Raw genomic sequence first — 22,375 nt, 5'->3', positions numbered from 1 at the left:
GAATGGGTCCAAAGAGAAGTGAACAGAGGAATAATTCAGGAAAGAAGCACACTTGGTTGAGCATTGAGAAGAAGAAAGAAATTGTAGATAAAGTGCAGAAAGGTAGAACAATTACAGATGTAGCTCAAAGAGTATGGTGTTCCTAGGTCAACTGTGGCAACTTTTTGGCAACAGAGAGAAGATTATGGGTGCTAGAGTGTCTGCTGGCGCAATGAAGATTTCTGACAAGAATAGATCTTCAATCAATGAAGGGATGGAAAAGCTGCTTATCACTTGGATTAGAGAAAGACAGATGAAGGGAGATCCAGTAACTCAGGCAATGATCTGTGAGAAGGCTAGGTTAATTTTTGAAGCATTGCAGAAGAAAACTCCAGGATGTATCTCAGATCAAACTGAGGAATTCAAAGCTGGTTTCACAGATTCCAAAGTAGAACAGGCATCCATAGTGTTCTTAGACAGGGGGAAGCTGCTAGTGCAGATAAAGAGGCTGCAGAAAACTTTGTGAAAAAATTTGAAGATTTAATCAGGAAGGAAGGCTACCCGCTACAGCAAATTTTTAAAGGGGATGAAACTGGGTTGTTTTGAAAGCACTTGCCAAATTGAACTTGCATCACACAAGAAGAAGTGAAGCTCCCAGGACATAAGCCTATGAAAGATAGGCACCTTGTTATTGGCAGCAAATGCAAGCGGAGACTTTAAACTAAAGTTACTTCTGGTCTAACACTCAGAAAATCCTCGGTGCTTTGGAAAGAAAATCATTAAGTCCAAACCGCTAGTGATGTGGAAATCCAATGCAAAAGCCTGGGTAGACCAGCAAGTTTTCAAAGATTGGATTTTTGAGGTGTTTGCCCTGAGCATGAAGAAGTTACTCACTGACAACAATTTGCCTTTGAAAGCACTGCTGATTCTTGACAATGCTAGTGCCCATCTCAAGACTTGGAAGATATTCTTGAAATTGACTTTGACTTCATCGAGGTCCAGTTCTTGCCTCCAAACATGCCATTTCCTTTATGAAAACTGCCTGGGATGGAGTGACACAGAGAACCCTTCGTGCATCATGGAAGAAACTTGTTCCTAATTTCTCTCAGGATGACAACAGTACAGACCAAGCAGCTGGAGAATCAGAAGCAGCCATGCGAGAGAGAGGTCATTTCGACGGCAGAGAATCTCGACATAGAAGAGGTTGATGAGACTGATGTAGAAGAACTTGTGGAAGATCACGATAATGAACTGACTGTGGAAGAACTCAGAGCGCTCAGTGAACAGCAAACAAAGGAGAGAGAAAGAGGAATTTCACCTGAAGAAGAGGATGGCAGGGAAAAAGGGCCGATGCCAACAGCTGCCATTAATAAAGTTTTATTTCATTGGGAGAAGGTGCAGTCTGTTTGTTTGGAATGGCACCCCCAACACTGCTGATGTGAGTAGAATGATAGACTTGTTCAACAACACCATCATGCATCACTTCAAAACCATCTTGAAAAAGAGAGAGAGAGAGAGAGACAGTCCACCCTTGATCAGTTCCTCATCCTGTTCCAGCAAAGAGGAGATGAGAAGAGGTAGAATAGGATAAAGAAGACTCCCTTCCAACATCTAAGGCTCAATAGATTGTATGTATTGTGTATACAATAGTGTATTTTGTAATTTAGTGTGTTATACAATAAAAAAATATGTAGAGTAAAGTAAATAATATGGTGTATTTCTCTTCCCCCCTAATGACGGAGTGGGATGGGAGACCAACAGTGAATTAATCTGTTTTCCATAGACTTATATGGGAAATATTGTCCTGCAATTCAACGTTAGTTTAGCGACAGATTAATGTCGAATTGCAAAGCACCATTGTATTATTATTACTATTTGTTTGGATACAAAACATTAAGAGATATATTAAGCTAGAGAGCAACATATTCTTACATAATTACTCACATAAATTAGAACAAAACAGTATAGATGGTGGTCCTTACTTTAGGACTTGAAGCAATATTTTCAGACTTTATTGGCCACGATTTATACTGTTTTGTTCTAATTTATGTGATTAATTAGGTGAGAACATGTTGATCTCTAGCTTAACATATATCTGAATGATTTGTGACCAAACAGATAATAATAACAGGATTCTAGCTTTGACGTAGTAAGGTTTTTTTTTTTTTTTTCATCAGAGATCAGGCCAGTCATGTTAACAGTTGACCAAATTACTGACTTGAGCATATTATGTAGATTGTAATGTAGCTTGTTTCTTTGTATATCCTTCCTACCAGCTAGGACGTCTATAGACATCCAACTAAATCTGGATAAGATTCAGGCCACCTGTTTAAAGAACCTGGATAAGAAGTGCAATTTGACTGTCATGTCCATTAGAAGGTGTGATAAACCCTCACGCTGAAGAGAAAGGTTAATCGGATTATCTCCCGTTCGTAGCTGCCTCTCAGTTGCCTATAACAAGAAACGGACTTTCTTGTTCCATGCTGGTGAACTGGATTTTAGTTATATATGATAGACTAAAAATAGAGAAATTATTTATATTTTTGTTTTCTCTTTTTATTGTACAATACAATTTTAATTTCTGGACAAAATAAAGGTCTTGCATAATTTCTTCACTTAACCAATTTAATTTTTTATTTTTTTGCGCTAATTTTTTTCTAATCGCTACTAGACAAAAGATTTTTCTTTGTTCTCGAAGAAATTAATTCACGATAATTATTTGGAATATTCTTTTAAAAAAAGAAAAGAAAACCGGCTGCCGACGTTCCAGGTTATATTAATTTTATTTTTGTACAACACCATCGAAATCGAATAATACTTAACAGATTTCCTTTAGGACACGTTTGAGCAACTTTGCTTTATAGAGAATAACATGAAATTCTTTAATCATATTACTAAATTTTTTCTTCATGTTGTATAGTAATCTGTACTTTCACTTTCTTGGTTTCCTTGTATAATTGGTCATTACAAAATGAAATTAACAGATATGATTTAAATTTATATTTTCTGCATAATTCAGATATTTTATTCTCCAATTTTTAAAGTAAGCAATACATTTGCTTATTTTTATCATTCAAAATATGTATATCAAATGTGAAATTTCATTTCCATATTTTTACAATAGAATCGAACTTTATTTTGCATCTGATAGTTTAACCCCCCCCCGTTGCATTGCTATCACACACCCGAAAACTGTTATGAAACATAGGTACAGTTTTTATTTAATTCGTTATTTTTCTCTAGTAATTGTTCCACATAACTTTAATTTTTCGATACTGAAACTATGTGGTGATTATTATAAAATAGCAAATTATAAATCAGACAATATACATATTTCCTGATTATTATAAATCAGGAAATTATGTGATATTCGGATATAGGTGAAATTAATATTTAAAATCACTGTCATCCTTCAAATGCAATATCAGAATAAAGAAAGTGAAAAACCTGAAGTTTCGAAATACATTTCGAAAGCCTGCTCTCAAAATGTATTGGTCTACAGACAGGATTCTGAACACGCCAATGTTTCGTGATGTTATGACTGAAAAACAATTCAGTCTCATCATGAAGTATTTGCATTTTCAGAATAATGAGGAATACGATCAGGCAACACATCCTTGCCCAGTCCTCAACAAAGTTTATGATTTTCTGATGAAAATCCGTCAAAAATGTAGATCACTCTACATTCCTGAGAGAGACTTGAGTATCGATGAAAGCCTTATGCCATTCAAAGGTGGACTGAAATGTAAGCAGTATATTCCCAAAAAGAAAGTGAAGTATGGAGTAAAATTTTTTATGTTTTGCGAATCGGAAAGTGGATATCTTTGGGATTTCAAACATTATATAGGAAAGCAAACTGTAATCGAGCACGATAAATATTCGGATCTCCCCTTGTCGATGCGTGCAGTAATGCAGTTACTAGACCCTTTACTGGGGAAAGGTTACTGCATTATACATGCATTATAATGGATAATTACTATATATGTGTCCTGAACTCGCTGATTTGCTTTTACAACATCTTACAGATAGTTATGGTACTGTAAATGCAAAAAGGCGAGATATGCCTCCAGATCTGGCTTCAGGAAAGCTATCGAAGGGGGAAATCCGAACTTATCAGCGAGGGAAAGTCTTTGCACTATGCTGGAAAGACAAAAAAGATGTTTTTCTGCTATCTTCCCTGCACAATCCATGGAGAAGCATGGTTTGAAGAAAGAAAAACCCATTGCTGTGTGTGCATACAACGACACTATGGGTTGAGTCGACAGGTGCGATCAGCAGCTATCATTCTACTCTGTAATGAGGAAACAGCATAAAAAATATTACAAAAAAGTGTTTGGACATGTTATTTGAATTTTGAAGTGTTTGGATTTTGTTATTTGGAACAGTTTCCTCCTGTACAAGAAAAAATGTTTGTCTACCATAACATATCTAGAATACAGAATAGAAATTGCGAAAGCATTGCTGCATGCACATGCACCTTCTTCAGCAAGCAGAAAAACAGGAAATCCTGCCAGACATCTGAGGTTGAACACTGCTAACTCCAACCATTATCCCGAAAATCTACCACCAACGGCTAATAAAAAAAAAACCTCCACGCAAATATTATGTATGTAATAAAAAAATATCAGAAAGGAAACAAAAATCTGGTGCCCTGAGTGTAAAACTGCTTTGTGTGTTTACCCTTGCTTCAAGGTGTTCCACGCTGTTCAAGAATTTTAAATTCTGAACAGTATGAAATAAAAAATGTTTGTTTTCAAGGCCATCAAAACAGTCCTTTTCAGGACTACAAATATTGATAGAGGGATACCCGAATGCACTGTTTCTTTTTCATCTTGAAGGCTAATTTTTAAGTTCATTTTATGACACAGAGAAACTGGAAGGAGTATTCCAGGTAAAGTATTTCATCAAAACAATAAAAAATAATGAAATAAAATCTACCCTATATATATATATAAAATGATAAGCTTTTTTATGTCATGTTTATCGAAACGTTTTGAAACTCAGGGGCTACCCTGAGTGTCGAGTCTTCAAAATTCGAGTCATCAGAATTCAGGGGCTGAACCCCCTTTCGAGTTATCACAATTGAAGGAGAACTGGTCTACCATACCGGAACACGGGGGGTTGGGCATAGCCCCCCTAGTTAATAAATGAAATATATAAATAATAACGGAAACATTTTCACCTTGCCAACACTCAACATTGATGTGATATGGGTTCCAAATTTCTTGTTTCGGAGATATATATATATATATATATATATTACAAAGTTTTGTAATAAAAATTTCTGCTACAATGAAGTTTGGCAAAATCAACAATATTATTACCACCATTTTTCTGTTTCTCGTGTGGGAGAAAAACGGTAAAATGTCACTCTTATAATTATATGAGATGTTATAATGGCAAAAATAGTAAGAAAAAAGTCATTTGCAGTTTCTCTTCAAAACACAAAGAAAGAACATTGTAAATTCAGCCAGTGAAAAAGAAAATACTACATATTTTTCTCTTGTTATCTGATTTTTTTTCTTATAGTTCAAAGAAGAAATCACTGCATATAACATGAAGTCTGCAGGAGGGAAAAAAATCTGGAAATTGGTTACATTATAACGAATAGAGAAATCATGTCAGAAAAATTATTCACGTATGATTCTAATCTCAGCAGACATAACATTTTCTTCTAGATTAGATATCTAAAGTAACTGAACCTTTGCTACTATTTTACACTAAAATGAATGGGTATGTTCCCCAAGTGATTTACGTTTGTAACAGCTGTCTTGCGAACGATTTATGAAATAAATTATCTGAAATATCCGCATATTGCTTAGGTCTATATCCCCCCCCCCCCCCCCAAAAAAAAAGAAGATTATGAAACGCATATGCACCTTTTCTTTGAAAATAATTCAAATCCTCTTTTTCAAGATAATTGTATGATTGAATTTCTAATTTTTGATAATAAAAGTGAAACTGATCATTATAAGTTAAGCAATTATTTTGGCATAAATAATGTATAAGCATGTAAACGAAATATCAGTATTTCTGTTAGAATATAGGTAATCAAAAAGGAAACAAGACATTCTTGACATATTCTGCACTACAGCCTGGGGCACTTTAGTGTTCTCCCCTTTCTTCTCAATAGCACTGAGAGTAATAAGCCTTCAACTTTTCCTCCAGCTAAGAGGATATTACCAAGTATTTAGAAGATGTAGATTATTTCAGAAATAGCTTCCAGCAGCAGAAGAAGTAATATTTAGATTTTTTAAAAGAAAAACAAACATAAATGATACTACTGAACTTTCTTTTGTGTGGTATGCATATAAACAATTTTGCATGGTGAAAATATAGCATATTATTTCTAAAATTTCACATAATTTCAGCGGGCAGTAGAACAGCTGGTTTTAGATTGCAAATAAATAGAACAGAATTAGAAGTTTCACAATACAATCTGATTGCCGTATATCTTTTGTCAAAATGGTAAAATGAAGTATTTGATTTTGAATGCTGTCTAGAAAAGCTTTCAAACCTGTGAGTTCTTGGAGAGGATAAGGAGGGGGGGGGGGAAGCATTAGAAAATCTTCAAAAAGAAAAATAATTTTGAATCATTCCGTATATGATATTTTTCACATTATATTTTCAACATATCTACGAGGATGTGCACTAGATATTATGGTAATATGCATAATACAAATAAATAAATAAATGATGAAGGCGAAGAATCACTGCTAAAATATCATTGGATATAAATTTTTGATACCAAAAAGACACACAATCGGAAACCGAGTAATGCAATGTAGCATTTTAACATTTTTTTTTATTTTGTCTTTATGAATAACAAAAAATTGTTTCTAAAACTGAAACGTGATGATCCATATAATGCTATTTCGCTAGAAACGAAAGAAAAAGGACATATTTATTGAAATAAATATTGTTTAAAAATATAAATATTTGACATAATATTTTCAAAGCAAACATTTGAAAATTCTGAAATTCAAAAAAAAAAATATTCAATTATTATACGTAAAGTGAAAGATCAATCAGTGCAACTCTTCCGGTGCACTGATTTGTAGAATTACCAAGTATTTATAAGACGTAGATTATTTCAGAAATAGCTTCCAGCAGCAGAAGAAGTAATATTTAGATTTTTTTAAAAGAAAAACAAACACAAATAATACTACTGAACTTTCTTTTGTGTGGTATGCATATAAACAATTTTGCATGGTGAAAATATAGCATATTATTTCTAAAATTTCACATAATTTCAGCGGGCAGTAGAACAGCTGGTTTTAGATTGCAAATAAATAGAACAGAATTAGAAGCTTCACGGTACTATCTGATTGCCGTATATCTTTTGTCAAAATGGTAAAATTAAGTAATTGATTTTGAATGCTGTCTAGAAAAGCTTTCAAACCTGTATAGAAATTTAGAGTAGTTATGCAATTCAGTTCCAGGAGAGAATAAGGAGGGGGGGAAAGCATTAGAAAATCTTCAAAATGAGCAAAAATGTTGAATCATTCCGTATATGATATTTTTCCCATTATATTTTCAACATATCTACGAAGTTATGCACTAGATATTATCGTAATATGCATAATACAAATAAATAAATAAATGACGAAGGGGAAGAATCACTGCTAAAATATCATTGGATATAAATTTTTGATACCAAAAAGACACAATCGGAAACCGAGTAAGGCAATTTAGCATTTTAACATTTTTTTTTATTTTGTCTTTATGAATAACAAAAAATCGTTTCTAAATCTGAAATGTGATGATCCATATAATGCTATTTCGCTAGAAACGAAAGAAAAAGGACATATTTATTTCAATAAATATTATTTAAAAATATAAATATTTGACATAATATTTTCAAAGCAAACATCTGAAAATTTTAAAATTCGAAAAAAAATTATTCAATTATTATACGTAAAGTGAAAGATCAATCAGTGCAACTCTTCCGGTGCACTGATTTGTAGAATAAAATACACCAAATTCACTATCACTAAATAGATTCATTGCAAAAGCTGATCAGTGGGCATTTCAGGATTGATTTTTTTTTCGCATATGTGAAATTGGTTTCAATTTTTGGGAAGAGACACAATAAATCATTTTAGAGGCAAGAAAGGTCAACTAACTTAGGACAGTAAATGAAATTCTAAGCAACACAATAGACGTAAAGACAGGGGGAGGGGAAACAAAGGTCACTCAGCAACAGTTAATTCACTAATGCTATAGAATAGACGTAACGAGATTAACGGCGGAGGAAGGTAATGGCATGATAAAAGGTAGAATGCCGACGAAGTTTTGATCCATGAAAAAAGCTAGGGAGTGTTGAATATTTCATCCACACCGGCCGGTTGGGAGGATATATGTGTATGCTCCAGATGATTCCCTTGATATGAAGGTTGAAACATCAGGTAGTTAGTGATGATGTAAACTTTTCATATAATACTGTCATAGTATCTGTACATTCCTTGAAAGTGCATATCAGGAATTTGGTGGTGGTGGTGATGTACATTGGCCTCATAGCCTTATTACTGATTGTGTCATAATACCAGACAACCATTGTGTGTATTTGTCATTTGTCACTGCCAATACAGAATACAGTTCAGTCTGCTTAGGTTTAAATTGTAAGTCTATCTTAGTCCATTCAGTATCCAGGTGGATGCCTATTAACAGAACACACACCTGAAGAAGGTGAGAATTGGATATTGTCAGAAAAACCCTGATTATTTTTCTCTCTGCATTCCTTACAGGCTTTTAAAAGCCTTTTTCCTGCTATCTAGGCTCTTAGGTTATCCCAATAATAAATCTAATAAAAACTTGTTTTTTTTTTTAATGGAAACACATTAGAACAGATCTCATTACGTACCGTATTACTTACAGTAATATTTATTTTAAACACTCATGATTAATTAATGTATTAAAATATTTAGATTTATTAAATTTTTATTGATTTGATTGTTATGGTTTATAGAATTTTAAAATTTGCAAGAGAGAGAGAGAAATGGAGCTAAATCTTCAAGTGTAAATATGTATTTTTTTTTTTTTTCCCCATTCAGGTCCTATTACTTTAGCACTATATATAAGTGATTCTGAGGTTCAACAATTCCTAAGCTATACACTCAGCTCAGAAATTCTACGGCATCGCAAAAATGTTGGTTACCATATAGTCTATAGAGATGGTGTAAGTAATTGAAAAAATTTTTGCAAAATGAATTTGTGCTAATTCATAAATGAATTTGTGTTTCAGTAGTTTATTGCTTAAGACGTATTGCTTCAAATTTCAGTTGTCTAGTTCAGTTTATACTTAAGGAGAATTTTAATGATAAATATACATTAAGTAAAAAGGGCTCTGAAAAACTTCATCATAGCAAACATAACTAAGGTCTTAATCTGTCAAAGAGGGGCAAAATTTCCTAATTGAAAACTAAACATAAAGCATTTCATGATAAAAAAATATTAGTAGGACTTTGCAAGAGTATAAGTTGTGATTCACTGATTTAATCATCAGTTTAACATTAGTTAAACTGATGACTAAATCATTAGTTATATGATGTTTATATATGTTTATATGATGTTTAATAATGATTAAAATGATGTTAAACTGATGATCGGTTAAACTAGAAGAAAACTAGATTTCTTCTAGTTTTTCAAGTAGTACCATAATCTTTAAAAAGAACAGAAATCTTTAAGATGAGCTAGGAAAGTAAAATAGTCTTATAATACAAAATGGGAAATACATAGGGTGCTTGCATAGCTTTGTGGTATGTCCATCATTGATTAAAGAAAAACTTTGTAGGTTTAGTCCCTGACCAGAGGAATTCTGGTAGTAAAGCTTATATGTTGGTCCTTCATAATGATATTTTTAAGGAAATTACAATGTACACTACTATATTATTATTATTATTATTCAGGACTCCATGAAGTAAAAAGACTCATTGCAGGAGGTCTCTCCTAGGAAACACAAAGTCTATCATACCACTCCTTAAACTCATTGACCGTTCTCGCTCTCACCACTATCAGGCAATGCATTCCATGGTTAACCACCCCTCCATGCAAAGAAACCACTCCTCTTGCTCATAGTTTCTTTTCATAACTTCCAAGGATGGCCCGTTATCATCACTCCTTTCCGCTGTTCAACCAAGCGAAAGAACTCTCCAGTGTCAACCCTGTAACCACCTCTCAACAGTTTAAAAGTCTCAATCATATCACCTCTCCTTCTTCTATCTACTAAACTCTGCAATCCACATTCCCTCAGGCAATCCTCATATCTAATGCAAAGTCCTGAAACCATCTTTGTTATCCACCTTTGTACCCTTTCAACAGTTAATTTATCCCTTCAAATCCTGGGGACGAAATCTGAAAACAATAGTCCATGTGGGTCTGATCACGGTCTTATACAACAGAATGATAACTCTTTTTTATCTCTGCAGGTCAGCATCCTCCTCATTATTGCAGCAATCCTCTGTGTTACCTTCACCACCTTTGCAATATGTCCCCTAAATTTCAGGTTTCTATCAATCATCAACCCCAGATCTCTTGTCTCTCCTACTTCCTCCAATAGAGTATGTAGCATCCCATGGATGTGTCCCAAACCTCAAGACCTTATATTTTGCTGTGTTACACCGACACCCCCATTCATTTGTCCATCTGTCTAACTTATTCAAATCCTCCTGCAGGGCTACTACATCTGCACTATAACTAATAACCCTTCCCAGTTTCACATCATCTGCAAACAACTGAATATCCCCATGCAATCCACTGACAATGTCATTGATATAAAAGTTAATCAATATAGGTCCCAGTTCTGAGCCCTATGGGCCCCACTTGTATTCCTCTGCCTCCTTGAAACTGCCCCACCATACACAGCTCTCTGATACCTATTGGACAGCCAATCCTGAATCCAGTTGACCAATCTAACATCCAGACCCATGTGGTGCAACTTAAATATCAGCTTATTATGTGGCACCCAGTCATATGCCTTCGCTAAGTCTTAGAAAATGGCAGTATATGCCTTTCCCTCATCTAATGCTCTTGTAACTTTATTATAAAAGGCTAGCTTAGTACTAAACAAGAGCACCCTTCACAAATCCATTTTGACTCTCACAGAAAACATTCTCATCTGCCCAATGCTGTATGGTCTCTCACTAATTTCCCAAGATCTTAACAACTACCAATGACACACAAACTGGTCTATGATTAGACACTTCCAGTCTGCTACCACCCTTATGCAATGGCACTATCTCACCTTCCTTCCATTCCCTGGGCACCTTTCCCATAGCCAGACTTTCATTGAAAAGCCAAGTCAAAGGAGCTGTCAGTTCTTTAGCACATTCTCTCAAAACTCATGGTGAAATACCATCCAGTCCCACAGCTTTACTGACATCCAGAATACTCAGTATATGGAACACACCCTCCTCCTGCACCTCTAAATCTCAAACTTGCCCTATCCCTCTAGTATTAAAATTTACTCCTCCAGGATGAAATACTCTAATAAAGTGTTCATTGAACAATCCCACTCCTCTGCATCAGTCACTCTATTCCCCTTTTTATCCCACAATGTCATTCTTCCATAATCATTTCTCCTCCTACTGGCCACATAACTAAAAAATTCCCTAGGATTTTCTTTGATCTTAGGGCCAATCTCCTCTCATATTCCAGTTTCGCATTCCTTACCATACTAGTCACGCTCCTGGCCTTTGTCTTATATTCTTCATGCATCTTCTCTTCACCTGTTTCCTTATATCTCTCTTCTATAGCCTCTTTTTTGCATGCAGTTCCTGTTTAATATTTTTTGTCACCCACTTTACTCCAAATTGTGTTCTCTTCTTCACTTGTGGAATACTGCTTACTATTGCTGCTAACAAATATTCCTTCACAATTTCCCAAGCACTAATGATATCCCAGTCTTCCAATTCCTCTCTCCATGAAACTTCCTCAAGTTGATGTCTAAGACTATTATAATCACCTGCCTTATAATTCCACATACGTTCCTTTGATACTCCTGCATGTTTATTCATCTTCCAAGTCAAAACCACATGGTCACTCTCTCCAACTGGTGGGAGAGAGATGTCATCTCAGTTATTATCAACTCTTCTGATGCTATGACCAAATCCAAAACTCGTGAACCTCTTTTTCTCTCTATTACATGTTGGCTAAGACATTTGTCCTGCAATAATTCTAGAAATTCCATTTCCTTATTGCTACATGCATCTTCCTCTTCCCAATTTATACTGCTGTAGTTAAAATCTCCCATAACAATCATTTGTCTTGCACTTGCCAAGTTCAACTGTGTAAACATCTCCTGATCCTCACTGCTCCTTGGTTTGTAGCAACACCCCCCCCCACTAAATATCCTGTCTTGTCTTGTCTTGCCTACCTCTACCTCACACCATATGCTTTCAAAATCATTAGTGTCTCTGCCTTCCAAAACCTTCACTCATAGAGGACATAAGTCGTCACTTATCATAAGCGGTACTCCACCACCATGCTTTCCCTTCCTATCCTGCCAAAAAATGCTGTGCCCTGCTACTTCTATTCCTGTTATTATATCCTCTTCTGTCAACCACATCTCAGTGATCCCAATAATCTTTGGCCAGGCTGATGCTATCAGCACTACCAATTCCTCTCCTTTATTACGGATACTCATGGCATTAGTATAAAGCATAAAAATGCCACTGTTTATATACCCAGCATTATCCCTTCTAGACTCCACTGGGCTCAGCATTACCTGATGTCTTCTCCCAGGTACCCATTCCCACAAGAGGCCACCCCCTGCTACCATCCACCCTGGGCATTCAGAACAGCAGTCTGTCCAGATGCCTACGTCCTTCCTCATTCAAATGCAAGCGGTCTCTCACATACAATTCTTTTCTGTCCTCTAATGCCCTCCAAGCATCCACATATTCCAATCCTCTCTTCTGACACATTCTAGCTATTATGTTATTCAATATTACTGCTCTTCTGCTCAGCTTGTCACTATCATACCTAGGCAACACACACACTATCTTTCCTCTCTGTGTCTTATTTCATACAACCTCAAACAGGAATCTCATATCTCTCGCTGCCCAATTTACATTACCACTCAAATCATTTATTCCTACCATCACAATCATCTCATCCACCCTTTCACCTCTCTTACTTGCCATAGCCACACTTTCTATCGTTCCTCCTGGCAAACACTCCTCATGCATCCTATCTTGAACACCATGGATCATTGAGTCCCCATACATTACACCTCTTACCACCCTGTTCCTAGATTGCTCACATGCATCCCTCTCTCTCTTTCTCCTCTAACACTTTCTCTCTGTGTGTTAGGGATAGAGTGATGTCTTTCCTGACATCACTCTATCCCTGATTCTAGTGCTCCCTCGCATTCTTCTCATTCCTTCTCTCTTACTGTTCCTATTCTCTCCTCTTCTATCATTCCCATCTCTCTCTCATTCCTCTCTTCTACTATTCCTATCTTTCCTCTTCATGTTTGCCCCATTATCATATGCAAATTGTAAAGATTTATATTTTCTGATTGCAAAAAATCTACAACGAAATTTGTTAACTCTTCACCTGTTGAGTTAGTAATTGAATAAAATCCAAAAAAGCATTCTCTGATTTCTATTTTCTTGTTGTCATTATCGAGGTAAACAAATCTTACAACAATACTTAATTGATTTTCATGCGATGCATCTGGAGTGGTGTCTAAAATGATAGCATAATATTTATTTAATTTTAGCATTTTAACAATATCAGATTTTATTTTTTCTCCTATTATTGAAATCATTTCATTTTGCATTTTTTCACCTAAATAATGTGGCATTTTGTTCTTATCAGTTTGTATTCGACTTATATGACCTGCCATTACATTATGGAATTTTGCTACAGTTTCTATTAATTTTAAAAAATTACCATTGCTATCTTCAAAAAGTTTATTACTGTTACCTCTGAAAGCTAACCATTTTGTCCTGCTAAAAATTGAACTGTATAAATAATCCTTTCTATTACCGATTTCCAACTATTTTTTTCTAGTTTTATCAATTGTTCATTTACCGCATCTATTGTATTATTATTTATAAATGACTTTTTTTTTAAAATCGATCCATGACTTGTAACATTTGATATGTGCTTTACTTTTTTTTCATGGTGCTCTAATATTCTTGATAAATGTTGCCAATCGCAATAGCCAATTGCATCATTGAAACGCATTAATTTTATCGGTAAAAAGTTTACAAGGAAAACAATATATTGAATTTTTGCATTTAGAAGACAATAACCAATTTCTGTGTATCTTTTCGTTATTACTTAATCATTTATAGTAATAATCTGCTGAAAATGATCTGTTTTTTTTTCATCTTTTAGAAAATCAATATCATATATTTGTTTTGGTCCAACATCTATTAGAATCATTTTGAGATTATCTGTTATTTTTAAAGGCCACTTTCCTGGATCATCAAAATCATGCTCAAGGATAGAATTCATAAGAGAGTTTTCAGTTGTTATACTTGTATTGCACACGCTTTTGGCACCTGTTTCTTCCGGTGAACCGAGTGAGCTGTTGAGAGTTTCAGAAGTGAAAGATGAATTTTCTAAGCATTGTTTTTTAGCAGCTATAGAATCTTCAGTTAAATGTATGGCAGAAGAAGAAGAATCTTCAAAATTTTTTCGAGCAACTGAAGATTTGTTTGTACATGAAAATGTAGATGCAAAATAATTGGAAATAGGAGTCGTAAATTATTTTACATTTTCTTCTTTCTGTGTTCTTTGTTTTTTATATTCTGTTCCAGAAAATCTTTTTCTTCCATCTGACATCTAAAAGTAAGGGTTATTAATATTATATTAGTTAAATTTTACGATGTAGGATATACCAAGAAATGAATATTATTACTATTAATGATTATACTGCATTGCATAATCCAAATGAGATATTAGCTACATAAAATAAATATTTGATATTTGTTTCTTGCCACCCTATCAATGTTGCCACCCAGCACGGTGCACCCTTTGCACCCTCGGGTTGGCACGGCCCTGTCTGTCCTCCTACTAACTATACTGTTATACAATTTCCAGGGATAATCCTTGTTTTCTCCCTTCCTGCTATATACCAAAAGAAGTCCTCAGCATCTCTTATAAAAAACCCTTTAAGTATTAAAAGGACTTAATATTTATACTTGGCTTTCTACTAATGCATAAAATTAGTGTATTATAGGTTGAAGAACCTTTATATATGTTAAGACACTCCAAATATGAAAAGTGGATGGGGTTATAGTAATGGAAGAGTTGGAGTGGGGAGAGATTTCATATTTTGGGTGGTATTACCTTTATATAATCACACCCACAAATGGTTAAGCAATCACTTTCCCTTTTTTTGGTTAATTTAACATAGAATAACCTAGTAATGATTTCATGTCATACAGTAAACAGAAGTATTTTATTACAAAGGATAAATATGCTCATTATTTTTTTAAATATATATATTTATATAGTAAACAGTTTTATATGAATTTGGTATGATAATGCAGTTGCTGTATGTTACCGCTAGTAGTAATTTCATTATACTCCAGAATATTTATTTATTGAAAATAAATATTATTGAATATTATTTTTGAATAATTATAATTTGTTTTTCATATTGTTCTAGCCTTTCTTTCCTGTTAATCTTCTGCGGAATGTTGCCTTACAACAAGTTACAACCCCCTTTGTCTTTCTTACTGATATTGATTTTTTGCCAATGTATGGATTGTATGAATATCTTAAAAAATCTGTAGCGTCTATGGATTTGGAATCAACAAAAAAGGTAATACGCTTGATTTTTTGCATGTCATTTACTATTGAAAAACAGTCATCATCATCATCGTATGTTATGCTTTTGCACAGGCCTACACATTTTACCGCATAAGCTTCCATAACCGATAATCCTGTGGAATAGGTTGGTTGCTCCTTATTCCCGGTAGTATCCCACGTCTGTCAAAGCGTGCGTTCACGGGGACAGTTTGCCTGCTTTGCAGGAGGAAAAACCCCAAGATAAACTGGGGAAAAAACCCGGCTGTCCATGCCCAAACCAGCTAACTTGACTATGGCTGAGGAAGATTCTTAAGCTCCTCATGTTATCTACCGGAATCAAATCTAGGACACTCCTTTCCCAGGCATATGGTTGCAAAACGCATAGCCACTTGGCTAACCACTCAGACAACAAACAGTAAATGCTTAAATTAAGGACAAATTTTAGATGGGGGAGTAAAAAACTGATTTAAATAACAGTATTTGAATATACTATGAAGCTCATCATTAGTTCCTAAGATGTACCCTCTGGCTATACAGAATGCTGTTAGTTTAACCAAATGAAGATTTCATTACTAGTTATGTATTACCACTTAATGAACTCAGTTTTTTTTTTTTTTTTTAACTAGTTTGACTAGTTCTTACTGTTCTGTCTATCTACATCTGTATACTACTGTACCTGTGAACAATTTTTAGTTATGTATTGTTACATACACATCAGATAGGGGGGAAAATATGAATGATTGCAAGCTATAATCAAAAGCAACTAAAAATATTATATGATGCCATGATTGTTATGATATCTGAAGTATGGTTTGATTAAATTTCTGATATTTACAGGATTTTTTTTTTCTCACATGGAAAAACAGCATAATGAAATTTGCGTCACTGTATTTTACTTTATTTTTATTTTGACATCTTTGGGACCAATGTACAAAAGGGAAACAAAATGTAAAATCAATTTTAACACAGAAAGAATTTTTTGCTTTACCACAATATTTTTCAATGGTGATAGTCATGCTTAATATACTAAATGCCATTCACACAAGTCTCATGTTGTGATTGTGCTCATTCTTTGTACTCGTACAAATAAGGTCTTTTAATCTAATTCTACTAGCTTGCAACATTTTAATTGGGCCTTCAAACATATGCAATTTGGAAGACTTTCCAGCTGAATACTCAAGTTTTTCATCCTGCAAAACAGATATAATGCCCTGGCCTCATTGCTTGTTTCAGCTGTAATTTGGGCCTAAAAGGACTCAAGATATTCTTCTTTTTCATGGGATAGCCAAGTAGACTGCATGATCAGTGTCTAGATTTAAATCTAAGAATCTAATGGAGACAGAACTGATGTTCTGGCCCCCACTGCATGAAGCATCCAAACTTTGATTCAATCCAGTCTGTCTGCAGAAACTAAATCCTCTGCCTACATCTTGTTGGTAGACTCATTAGTAACCTTGGATATTGACCAGAAAACCAAAGGAAATTATCCAGGAATGAACTAGTGTAGGCAGAGTCATAGTGCTGGCATCCATTTCCCTCAAAGTAAATGTCAAACCTAAAGTGACCAAAAACCCATATTTCGATTCCAGATCAGAGTTCTAGTCACTTTTTTCCCTCCATTTGCCTCCATTTCCTCCATCAACATGCAATATTGGTGTTTTCCGAATTATATTAGACATCATAGAGAGACAAACATCACCTTGGTAATGGAGTGAAACAGCACTGAGAAAGGATTAAAAATAATATTAAATTCGTCCCATATTTTGTTTGCCTCAGAAAAATCTTTAGGGAATACAATATGAGACTCACACACATACAACACAGAACTAAGTAAACACGTGGATGAAAGATTAGAGTCCTAACTGGATGGGGCACCCACTGTGTGCACCTGTTTGTGTCCTGGAATGTAAATTGGGATCTCAAAATATTAGTGTTTCCTGTATTTTGGAAGTTTTATGCAACCATATTTTTGGTTGCATAAAACAGATTTTTGAGAGCAGCTGCAGATTCTAAAAACAGTCTTTCTCTTCTAAATTTACTATGATAGAGCATGATGATCTTTTTTCCAGTTGATTCTATGAGTGGTGAGAAATCACATTTTGTGGACCTGCAGGAGGACTTGAATAGATTGTATGAGTGGCAACAGTATGGAACTGTCAATTCAGTGTTTTAAAGCAGAGAAATTTAGTAGGCAACAATGAGAAATAAGCATATAAACTTGATATGGAAATTTTGGAGGATGTTGAGGAGACAAGAGACCTTGGAGTGGTAATGAACAAGGATTGGAAGTTTGGAGGCCACATTGCACAAGTTGTGAAGTCATCATATCGGATTATGGCAATGATACAGAGGACCTTAATGTACAGAAATAAAGAGGTTCTGTTTCATTGCATAAGGCCTTGATCAGACCCCATATGGATTATTGTGCACAGATTCGGTTCTCTGGTTTTCATGGTGATGTAGATATATTAGAAACAGTCTAGTAAAGACTGGCTAGGGTGATAACTGTGGAGGTGTGGGATATGTAGATGGATTCAGGGCATGCATTTCACAAAGTATTGTGAATAAGAGGAAGAGAGTGGATGTGATTGAGACAATAAGTTTTAATAATGACAAACCGTGAGCAGACATATAAATACAAAATTAATAACGGAAAAACTCACGTAAAAAGATTATTTAATAGTATAATTTTCGCCTGTGTGTCACAGGCATCTTCAGTACATTTTAAGCTCAAATTAAACAATAACTGACAATTCCAAAAAGTGCCACCTAAGTAGCTAGTGTAAGATAACTAAAAAGGTCAATAAATTTCCTAACAAAAAAAAAAAAATTATATATACAATAAAAATTTAGGAAAGATTAGCTGAATTATAAAGTACTATCTCCCATAAAGGGGATAGACATAAACCATCAGATCTGTTTAAGTTAGGTGAGTGAAGTAAAGTTTCACATGTTTCTTTATAATGCCTTGTACATAATACTAATTCACTAATGCCTTGTACATAAGGGATGTGAATGTACATTATTTCTTCTGTATTTGAAGAGGAAGACATATTAAAACTACTCAAAGCTCTTTTGATGAAGGAATTCTTATATCCATTAGATAGAAAGGAAGAAGTAATATATTGCAGTTCTTTTTGTAATAGATCATCTGAAGAACAAAAGGAGTTGGCACGATGAACCAGTGTTTTAATAGTTCCTGCCTTTTGACTGAGATGGTGATGAGATTCAGCATGGATATAATGGCCTGTATGAGTCTTCTTTCTATAGACTGAGAAATGTAGGTTACCATCTGGTTGGCAAAGAATTAGAAGATCTAAAAAAGCTAACTGCTTATTTGATTCTACTTCTAGGGTAAACTGGATCCTTGGATGAAGTGCATTTAACTTAGTGAGAAACTGTTGAAGTTCATCAGAAGAGCTATTCCATAGAGCAAAAATGCCATCGACATATCTGAACCAATGAGTAGGTCTGGGAGAAATGTTGTCAAAGATACGTTGTTCAAAATGTTCCATAAAGAAGTTGGAGATAGCAGGAGAAAGAGGATTGCCCATTGCTGTTCCTTCAATTTGTTGATACAACTTATTTTTAAAGGAAAAATAACCAGAATGTATTACAAAATCAAATAATTTTACAATGTCTGAAGGAAATTCTTGTTGCAGTAATTCAATGCTTTCAGAAAGAGACACATTTGTAAATAAAGAAACAACATCTAAACTGATCATGATATCAGAAACATCCAAATGAAGATCTGAATTTTTATTTTTGAAATCCAAAGTATTTTTTATATAAGTATCAGTTCTTCTAGTTGAAGAGGAGAGTAATTTTGATAAAAATTTTGAGATTTTGTAAGTGGGACAACCTATGCGATCTACAAGTGGCCTCAACGGAATGCCTGGTTTATGAACTTTAGGAAGACCATACAATCTAGGTGGACGACCGAAGAAGGTTTTAAGTTTTTTCTTTTGATCTTCATTCCATGTAGATACATTATCTATAAGAGAATTAAGTTTCTTCAATTGACTCCCAGTAGGATCCGATGTAAGAGGCCTATAAGTTGAATAGTCGCGGAGTAATAGAGACATATTTCTCTCATATTCTTTCCTATCTTGAATAACTACAGCCTTCCCTTTGTCAGCTTTCGTAATAATTAAATTATTGTTATTCTTAAATGATTTCAATGCTTTCAATTCAGAGTAAGAAAGATTAGGACATGTAGGTTTGGCATTAAAAAGAATTTTCACACATTCAAAATGTAACCTATTGGCTGTTTTTTGGGATAAGGATTGAATACCTCTGTCTATGTTATGAAAAAAAAATCCATCAGGGGCACCTTATTCGACGCAATGGTGAAATCATGTCCTTTTGATAAAACAAAACATTCACTGTCTGTTAGTGGACATCCGGAAACATTGATAACTATTTTATCTGTATCACTAATAATATTACTGGATCTAGGTAGGCTGACCAAAGATTCAAACTTGCGCTTTAACTTATCACGAGAATCATTAAAAATCTTTAGGTAAGAAGACGAAGATATGCGCAATAAAGTGTTAAAAATTTCAGCAGTTAAAACAGATTCTAGAGTGTTCTTGATGTCCATGATTTCTCTATTTAAGAGGGCTGGAGATTTCTTAGCGTCATGTAGCTGATAATTCAAAAGAGACTTACTAGCTTTTAAATAGATCTGATGAGGTCTTGGAGACCTAAAACTTCTTTTATTTTACAACTGGTAGGAATAACCTGAGCCATCTTACATCGCTTTAGGAAAATTACCGTATTTTCCAGTGTATAAGATGCTCCTATGTATAAGACACGCCCAAGAAATTTAATACAATAGAAAGATATGTGAGAGTGAAAGTGAGAAGAATGATAGTGAAAGTTGGACGTATGTTGGACCGAAAGTATGGAAACAAAGAAGGATGAATGAGAGGGAAAGTGAGAAGAGGGGGTCGAGAGTTAGAAAGTTAGAAAGATTTAATGATAGAGTGAATGTGTCGCGAGGTTCGGAAGGTGAATTGGATTGGATGAAGCAAGAAATGAAATGGATGCGGAATGAAATTAAGAGAATTTAGGTCAAATCTATTAAAATAAATCATGATGGCATGAAAGAGCTAACAAAAGATGAGCGAGTGGCATTGTATGGCGACTCCATTATTAAAGGTGTGCTAGAGGATAAAATGCACAAGGTATGTTTTCCAGGTGGTAAAATGAGTAGAGTGATTGAGGCATTGAATATGAGGCGGGAACGAGCAAAAGAGTTAATTGTATTAATTGGTACGAATGATTTGAGAGAGAACAAAGAGCATGTCAAAATGAATGTCAGGAGACTGCTTGGAAAGATAAAGGAGAATAGTGTGAGAGGAAGGGTGGTCAGTGTGTTGCCTAGGTATGATTGTGGTGAAATGAGGCGGAGAGCAAGGATTATGAATGATATTCTGGCTGAAATGTGTGAGGAGATGGGAGTACAGTTTGTTAATGTGTGAAATGAGTTTGAGGGACGAAGTGAGCTGTATGGGAGCGATGGACTGCATTTGAGTGGTTATGGTGTGAGTCGCTTGGAGAGACTGCTGCTGGAAAGTGGAGAAGTGAGTAGAGTGAGAGAGAATGAATCAGATCGAGAGGGGAGTGATGTGGAAGAACAGGAGAGTAAGACAGGAGAGATTGAAGGAGTGGAAATGAATGGGGAAGTGAGTGGTATGAGTATAGAAAATGAGAGAATGGGTGTGCAAGAGGAGCAGGGAAACGGCGAGGCTCAGGGTGGACAGGGATACACAGCGTGAGAAAGGTGGATGCTCCAAGAGGAGGTGAGTGCATGTGTAGGCAGGAAAGGAATGGGATGATCAGGGATCAAAAGGAAACAGATGGAATTGCAAAGGGTTCTAAAATGAAGAAGCAGAAAGGGAAATGGCCCCAGTCCAGCATGGAGAGATCACATCGAGTGAGTGGTATCAGTGGAACTAGCTGTAGATCCAGAAATGAGTTGTTGTGTTTGTATACCAATGCTAGAAGTATGAGAAACAAGGCAGCTGAAATGGTTGCACTAATTGCGTCTGTGCACCCAGAGATTGTCAGAATAAGTGAGACATGGTTAAATGAGGATGACATCCTGACAGGAATAGAGATGGAAAGGTATGATGTGTTTCGTGAGGATAGAAGGGGTAAAAAGGGAGGGGGAGTGCTATTGATGATAGAGAAAGAGTTATGTCCATACAAGGTAGAGATGCAAGAGGGAAATGGGGCCAGTGGTTTTGAGGCAGTATGGTGTGAGATAGAGGTGAATAGAATCAAGTACTTGGTGGGATGTTGTTATAGACCTGGTAATGTGGATGGTGGTGATAGTGAAATGTATAGTCAAATAAGCCAAGCAAATAAGAAAAGGGTGATCATTATGGGTGATTTTAATTATGGCAATATAGACTGGAATGAAGAGATAGCAACTGGAATTAAAGAAAATGAGTTTCTTGAGTTTTTGAGGGATAACTACCTCAGACAGTATGTAACAGAGAGCACAAGAGGATTAAGGGTCTTTGATTTGGTCATCTCATCGGAGGATGTAATTATCAATGAGGTATCAAATCATCCACCAATTGGTGAAAGTGACCATTAGGTGATTACTTGGGTGGTT

At 35.1% G+C, this 22,375-nt stretch overlaps 1 protein-coding gene across 1 annotated transcript in view; it reads left to right on the top strand.

Annotated features, from left to right (window-relative positions):
* The window catches only part of LOC150104894 (xylosyl- and glucuronyltransferase LARGE1-like), a 413,744-nt gene that overhangs the window by 347,046 nt on the left and 44,323 nt on the right, over positions 1–22,375 (top strand). The window contains exons 15-16 of the mRNA XM_090396042.1: positions 9,033–9,157; positions 15,605–15,760. Coding sequence (XP_090252168.1) covers positions 9,033–9,157; positions 15,605–15,760 — 281 coding nt within the window. The remainder of the gene's footprint in view (positions 1–9,032; positions 9,158–15,604; positions 15,761–22,375) is intronic.

This window comes from Typopeltis vanoorti, chromosome 7 (genome assembly GCF_054136105.1).
Source record: "Typopeltis vanoorti isolate ZY-2024b chromosome 7, IOZ_Tvanoo_1.0, whole genome shotgun sequence".
Taxonomy (NCBI): Eukaryota; Metazoa; Arthropoda; class Arachnida; order Uropygi; family Thelyphonidae; genus Typopeltis; species Typopeltis vanoorti.
The sequence above is the reverse complement of the archived record's forward strand: the minus strand, read 5'-3'. Positions and strand labels throughout refer to the sequence as shown.